Source organism: Echinococcus granulosus, assembly GCF_000524195.1.
Source record: "Echinococcus granulosus chromosome Unknown EG_S00052, whole genome shotgun sequence".
Taxonomy (NCBI): Eukaryota; Metazoa; Platyhelminthes; class Cestoda; order Cyclophyllidea; family Taeniidae; genus Echinococcus; species Echinococcus granulosus.
Genome location: NW_020170432.1, coordinates 573,754 through 581,754, shown reverse-complemented (window position 1 = coordinate 581,754; position 8,001 = coordinate 573,754). Strand labels below are relative to the sequence as shown.

Below are 8,001 nucleotides of genomic sequence, written 5' to 3'. Positions count from 1 at the left end.
CCATGCTATCAAGGTTTCACGGCTAGCAACTGAATTCAACGGAAAATTAAAAGTCACTTGTCGAACCCATGTAGGAAGTGGTAGGCCTTGTCAACAGTAAGTTACCAAACCTAAAACACGGGAAGTATTGGGCCCACCCATTGACTGATGAGCCGTGTATGGTATTCAAGAGGATGATAACAGCAAATTACGAAGACAAGCACAAATGAAAATGTAGTCTTAATTTCACTGAAATCACTGTCTCTAAGAGTAGATTGTGATGGATCTCGGGTGAATTGCTCAGTTGTTACATCCACTATCTTTTTCCTTCTGATAGAGTCGGTGCGGTGAGTGAATGGCATCATGTGAATACTTTGCTCCATTCAAGGTCGTAGTTGTGGTTTACGATCCCATTCTATTTCAAACGGCTCTTGGCATGCCCCACATTATCTGACTCCACGTTAGAGCAAGAAGAGCTATGAACAAATACAATTAGCTACTGGTCGGACATTATTACATCGTGTAGCATATTTCGTGGATGCGCAATTGATGGTTAACCAGCGTCTACTTATAGAATAGAAGGGTAGTGTGCGCAGAATATGCATATATTTAAGCCTGTTAATTCACTACAAAGTGGATACGCATACAACAGGTACAACAAAAACATTGCACGAACTTGTGAATGTTGTTCGTATGTAAATTTGGTATGGATGTAACTCCAGCTCTTCATTTCAAGCAGTTGAGTGGGTGGAGTCGAGATCCCATAGTGTGTTGACGATGCAGGTGATGTGAGCATCATTCGTAGCAAGAGTGGAAAATGGACACTTCTTCAAGTGTTGGATGAGCAGATCGCAGTGGGTAAATGATCGGGAACAGTGAGGACAGCGACAGTGCTTCGCCGCCAAGTGTGTCTGCATGTGCGCCCGCGTGTTTGACCGATCGGCAAAGCCACGTCGGCAGATGGGACAGACAAAGGGCTTTTCGCCTGTGTGCGTGTGCTCGTGACCCTCAAGTAGCCATTTGGGTGAGAACGCCTTAGCACAGAAGCGACACTTCCACTGGCGTGAGTGACTCTGCTCATGCATTCGCAGAGAAGCAGAGCTGTTGCATGTCTTTCCACACTCTCGACATTTCCATATAGGTCGCTCTTCCCTGTCCAATCCCTCATCATTTGTCTTGCTCGAAAAATTTCTCACTCGCCGCACTGATGTTATTGTTTCTTGCCACTCCGGTAATAGGAGAACTGGAAGCATTATCGGTAGGACTGACGACACTTGTGTTTATGCGTATGTTTAGCAGGTCAAACAACGTTGCTAAAAGCATGGAGTGACACCATAAAAAGTAATTGGAGGCTTCCAGACTGATTCCATGGGACTGCTGTGGTGGGGAGTGTCGATGGACCTGGAGATGCACTATAGTACCCGAGTTGACGGGTAGACTACAAAGCTGTGGAAGCGCTACGATTTGATTGGTAGAGGGCACGAATGATGAGATCAACGATTGGAAGGGAAAGAGTGTGGACGAATTTGTCGCTGGAATCTGTTCATTGCATCTATACTCAAGTTGTGATACTGGTGATGAGTTAGAGTGGTTAATGGAAGAAGTGGAGGAAATGCTGGAAGAATTGCCAGTTGTGGCAGACGATGGTAATGAGAATGTCAAAGCCGTGTTAATGAGTTGGCATGTCTGGGTTCAGCATTGCATATGGCTTCATGCCTAGCATCTGCAAGGGATGGCTTTGGGAGTACTTGTTTTGCAGTTGACAGCTTTAGTAAGCCTTTAATGGAAAAGTCTAGATGAAAAGGAATAAATTGTAAAGTTAATGCAAGAAAATACCCAGCCAATAGCAGTGTAAAGAATTAGACGAATCCGGTCCTGACAGACACAAAAGTAGTATATATGCTGACAAAGTACAGGCAGAAATGCATCTCACCGTTTCTCACGATTGAAACGCAACCAGATGACGAGTCTTCGATCAGTATCTGCCTTTTTTATATAACATGCTCGAATTTTATTGGCTCAACCGCCTACGACTTACTGGTTGTTGGTTAGCACAAGCAGTGTTTAGGACTGGGAGGCGCCAAGTTTTAATGGGCACATCCTGTCACATTCCCTTATGGTGGTCGCTGATTGCACTTCCATTTCCGTCGATGTTTCTGATCAGACATTCGACGTTTACTTAATGTCATCAGCTTTCTCTTCTCTTTTTGGCTCCCTTTTATGTCTTTATATCAAGGCTACTGCAAAACATTATGGATTTGCTTCCTTGTGCCTCCTACTATAACCTTTGTACCCAAACGCCATGCTCAATTAGGTGATTACTTCTTTAATTCATACTGGCGATGGCAAATGTGTAGAGGTAGTCTCGTTTTGAGTCGAATTCCAACGAAGGGGAACCTTCTCTATAGCACCTATCTCGTGCCAGTGGAAAAACGATAACTCAGTTTAAAAAAGACGTGGCTATGCCCACACATGCCTAAGATGTGCTATATAATGTAAGCTTGGAGCGGGATTTGGAAACAGCAATGCCTTTCTCTAGGTGTGACTAATCGGACCTTTGGCTGCAAATTCATGCGCTTCGTTCAAGATATTGCCATTGCTTCCATATCTAGCGGCAACCCATTATTCCTTGTTGGCAGCCATTGGCGGCTTCTACCGATGGTAGTAATGGTAACGGCAGACACAAATGTTGAAGTCAGAAACCTCAGCAATGAGATAGGAGGTAAAAGTTGGGATAAAGGAGGAAGGGGAAGGAAAAGTTGGGATAAGGTGGTGTGGGAAGGTGCCTGATCAGATTAAAACAATTTAATCCAGATGCGTACTGCTTCGTAAGTCCTTGCATCCGCATCCCCATTGCTGACTGAATACACGACGAGTCTGGTGCATGACCACAACTATGCGCAAGTGGAAGCCTTCATGTTCCACGCGGTGCTGATACTTGGTGGTCAGCGTATCGATGCCTCTGCATCCACACATTTCCTTGGCGATTTTAACTGGCCAAGCTGATGAAAATGGGTTCGCACATTCTCCAACATCGCATACCTTGTTGATAGAGGTGTACTCGTAAACAGAAGCAACAAGCAACCACTACTGCAACAAGCACAATCAGCGAATTCGGGGGGGCGATTGCCAATTCTATGCTGATTCTCTTCGATCGGCATTAGTTTTACTTTAGTACCGCACCTGCAAGTATCTTACTGTATCTGCATTGCTAAGCCAGACAACATTTTTAAATGTCCCCCTACTCAGAGTGTCACCAGTGACTTGAATCACGTTGAATTCAGTCACAAGACAGAGAGAACCCACTTCTTTATTAATGTGATGAATTCACAACCTATCTTTTTCTGTCTATGGTAAGACGCAGCCCACATTATAGTTCAGTCTGAGGGGGTGCAGAGCAGGAGTGGAATGTAACAAGGCTCCTTGAATAGTTCTTGCTTAACGGCATTTGCTTATTCTCATTTCCTCATCCAGTGAGATGACAATGATAGTTTTATTTTGCTCTGTGCTGAAGCAGGCCTTTGTTGTAGGCATTTCCATTTCCCACAAAAGCATTGAGTGTGAAAACCCGCCAAAATTGTGGTGCACAGATGCCTCAAACTAGACCATTTGCTATTTTCTGCCTCACAGCCACGATATTTGGCCATGCACAATATGCTCAGAAGATGGCGGATCATTTTAAAAGCAACTCAAAGTGCAATGCATTTTTGTTCATTACCTGCCAACAAAACACTTCGACGGATTCTAAAAGCGCCCTAGACATTAAGGAATTCAATGTCTACTTCTCAAGGTCGTCTGTGTTAAGGAATTTTGTGATGGAACATATATGATCATACCTACTTTTGCACGCAATACTCTTATGCGATTCGGCTAAGACAACTTTTTGCTCCCCTTTTACACTTCCTTAACTACCAAGAGTTAACTATACCTTAAAAACATTACCTTAGGTGTCAGCATCTCAGAGTCGAGGAATTGCGCAATTGCACCTGGCACCTCGGTGAAATAAAAGAGCATATACTCTCAGCCTGCACAATGGCAGATGTAAATACGTAGATTGGATTCATTGAAAAGTGACACCGTTGAGGTAGAAACACTTCACATTGGTAAGGAAAAGTCCATAGTGTTTGAAAACATGGAATGAGGGTTAATCTGCCAAGCAGAGGAGCCCGCGTAACTAACCATCCCTTTAAGACATGTGCACAAATAATACAGTTGATACTTTCCTCTACATAATTATGCCAAAGTTGTTTGTTGTCCTGCATTAGAGGTCAAATGGTATTATCCATCCCACTTGGCGAGAATGGAGGAAAATGTGCACTGGGTTTTTCTAAACATGTAACAGTTTGACATTTTGTTCAATTGTGCACTTAACGACATGGTTGCCTTAATATGAAATCCCTCTTCTACACTAATTTAGATTAATACGAGTTAAGCAAATATCTGGTGAGCCACAAATTAATCATATCCTAATACCAAAATAGGTACTCATCATGATTCACTTCTCTCTAGATTCTGATTTTGTACACCAAGTCTGTCAAATCCGTCATAAGACAGAAAATGGAGCATTTAAGAAATTCGATGCCTGTCATTTGGAATACACCTACATCTACTGGAAAGGGGACAACAAAGTGGGAAGAAGGGAAAGAGTGCAGCATAGTGGCTGAGTGTTTGGGCAGTAAAATGATAGCACGCAATAAATGACTGAAACATGTTGTCATGGCTGAGTAAATCCTACAAAAACAGAAATTAATTCTTTTAGCACTGGCCAATTCATTCCTTTTTTAAGGTCAGTAGCATTACATCTATCTTTGGCGATGAAAATGTGCACAGATGCAGTCAATTTGCCTCATACCGGTGTGGTTAGACAAGCACATCGTCAGCATGGGTATGACCATTTTGACTGATCAAAGTGAGCAACTCAACTCATTAACATTTGTGAATCTGAAGATATCGCCAAATGCTCATGCAAAGGCCTTACCTTTTCTTGTTCAAAATGCTCCACGCACTTCACTTGCCCCTCTCGACGGCATCCGCATGTGTGAGAGAAGTAATATTGTACCGATAGTCTTGTGTCTCACCTCAATATGTTTCGTTCTAAATGATGTGGGCGATAATGGGTTTGACAGCGCCATGGAGGAATGATAGTTGATCCTGGTGGTAAGTAAGTCATCAATTATGACCTACTACTAATTGCAATTTCCGTCACTACATCGCAAGAAGGAGAAACAACTGCCAGTTTTTACTTGAACTGATTTGCTTGTGTATGTAACAACTCATACACTTATAAGATTATGAAGTCTTTTACATCTGAGGAAATAATATCCTTCTTTTTGTAACAATGCTATTTTGTTAAAATCTGGTGCCATTATAAGTGGGTAAAAGAAGATGGAATTGGCATTATTATTGAGTAGTTAAAGGAAAGAAAGACAAATTTTGTGTCATTAAATAACACTCGCAGCAGGCATGAATATGATTCCTAAATAAACGATTCTAATAAGAGTCTGAACATCCAACTAGCCATTAAGATAGTTCAAATTCACTTTCGGCCCCTTTGCTCCCGCTCCATTGTGATTCATTTCAGTGATTGTTCGTTGGGCACTAATTGGATCGCTGTAGTTAACAAACCCCAGGAAAATACTGCTCACTCTGATCAACCATGATTGGTACGAAAGGAAGTCAGTGCGGGCCAAATACAGTACTAGGACCTACCTATAAATATTTGCTTTCATTTGAGTCACGATCAGCACCAATCGCTAAGCCGATAACCCTTGCACAGTGCGAGAAATGCATGGCAAGATCTATGGCATCACACTCTTGAGGTAGATGAAATATGAATTGGTTGCAACCTCTACGTCCAGTTAGTATTCTCCTAGACCTATCGAGTCGTGGAGGAATAGGTGCTGCCAGCACTTAGGTGGGGTTATAAATAGCTGCTGCAAGTAAAGGCAAAAGGGACAAAACTTATTAATGTATATTTTTAAAGGTACACGGTGCTGTCTTATCCAACCGACCTTGCAGATAGCCGAACGCAGACGCTTGAGCAAATATGAAGCAAAGCAGGAAAGGGAAAATTTCATGGCAAGGATAACAAGCTCTTAGCTACCTGCTCTACTAGAAACAATGGCTAGTATTGTTTTGCAAAAACTTACTTGAGGAAAGGGGACGTGTTTAAATTAAGCTGACTTTGAACTGTTGCTACTGTAGCAAATGGTGCCGTAAGTTTTGCTAAGCCTTATTGTTAGCCATGCCCTGTGCAGCATGATTGAATTTCTAAGTTCCTGAAGGTGCTTTCGGCTTTGAGAAGGCGGTGGGCAATGCTGCTATGAGGTGATTTTCCATGAATTTTGTAAAAGTTATTAAGCGCCATGGCTGGATTGCTAGTAGTCGGTCCAGCATTGGCGTTCATATTATCAGGTAGATTCTGTTACAACGAAGGAAGATTACTGCGGATGGAGATGGAGTGCTAATTAAAGAATTCTCGGATAGAACAGTCACATTTGGCATACAAGCATCTATTATTTGTTGTTGCATAAACTGCATTCATGCGACCCTTGCAGAACTCTAAAAATGATAGAACAGAAGAATAGATATATCCATTTAAGACATCTGCAACAGCATTTGAGCCAGCAGTGATCGGACGCTTTTGGTATTTACTGCCCGAAGGAATAAGTGTAGGTTGTCGGGAGATGTACTTTGGAAGCGAAAGATAGGTAAGTAGGGACTTTGGACACTATTTGTAAGATAGGTGTCTGTGACAATGGAATTCATTGTGGCATTTTTCAGCACCATATTGTCCATAATTTGCTATGCTAGAATGCCAAGTTAATGTAAATTCCATTGCTAGACCATGCATTAGGAATGCAATCACGGTAATAAGTGTCTTTGGTAAGGCCATGGAAATTCACTCCATGGAACTGCAGCCCAAGATATTCCCACAGTTATTTTGATTCATTCCCGTTGCAGGAATCATGACAAATAATATGGCTCATCAAGGCTCACAGTGATCCATACTGCAGCATCGACAGCTCTGTAACGAACAACTGCGATGTCAGAGGTGATTGGTCCTGTTGTAGAATACAGATGTTGAGGTGTCGGTAACGAAACCATTTGAATGCTGCAATTCGCCCCAATTGCGAAACCCAAACTGGTAAACTCATGTAAGGGCTTGGATGGTTCCGGTCTTTATACCTTCTTCTAGAGTATCCACGATTCGTACTCAGACTGCTTATTGGCTGTAGATAAGTCAACTCACTCGAGACCAGATAACTGACCGAAAGTTGTCAGTGAAAGAATAGTGGGTCTGATGAAACAAACCAATGTGACTATACAACATTTGAGATAGCGACATAGGCAAAAGTTCAGCGCCCTTTAAAGTGGTCCTCTTCATTAGGTCAGAACAAATTGATTTTGCTTACCTTTACTCTAAGTAAATAAAGACAAATTATCTAGCCTGTCTCCTTTGCTAATATCTAGTAAATGAGGGTTGAAACAGCCTTTCTGTGGTACATTGGCACATAAATGTCATATTCTGCCGCAGATTTCCTTCATTTGTCTTTCACACTTGACAAAGCTTTCCATCACTATACAGAGCGAGGTGTAAGATACGGCATTAGTTTATTCTATTATGGTAAGGAAAATTCCCATTTAAATGTAGGTCAGTAAAAACTGCTTGAATACCTTTGTCAGAGTTGCAGTTTATTCTTCGGTATTGAAGTATAAATGTCCGCGATTGATCAGATTGGATAATTAATGATGAAGTTCTGATGATTCTGTGGAGGCAAATGGACTCAATTATTAGAATGTATGACTGAGACGAATTTGACGGAAAATAAAATGGCACTGGTGGTGACCGCAGCTGTAAATACTTCGAGTAGGAATCTTTGCGCGGCTTGTATGCATATGCACTTGGAATATCAACCATATAGTTAATAAGACGTACCTGGTTTTATGAGAAGCTTATAAAAGCAACTGCTCATGATAATGTAGGGTGAGACTCACCTGTCTCCTCTACCCTGTTCCTAG

At 41.9% G+C, this 8,001-nt stretch overlaps 1 protein-coding gene across 1 annotated transcript; it reads right to left on the bottom strand. All coding sequences in view use genetic code 11, as the record gives it.

Moving 5' to 3' along the window:
• Positions 1 to 710: 710 nt before the first annotated feature.
• On the bottom strand, positions 711 to 1,232 carry EGR_06205 (Protein snail; the record flags this gene model as incomplete). The annotated part of the gene is made up of 1 exon (XM_024495454.1): positions 711 to 1,232. The coding sequence occupies one exon, from the start codon at positions 1,230 to 1,232 to the stop codon at positions 711 to 713; it is 522 nt and encodes a 173-aa protein (XP_024350182.1).
• Positions 1,233 to 8,001: the final 6,769 nt, after the last annotated feature.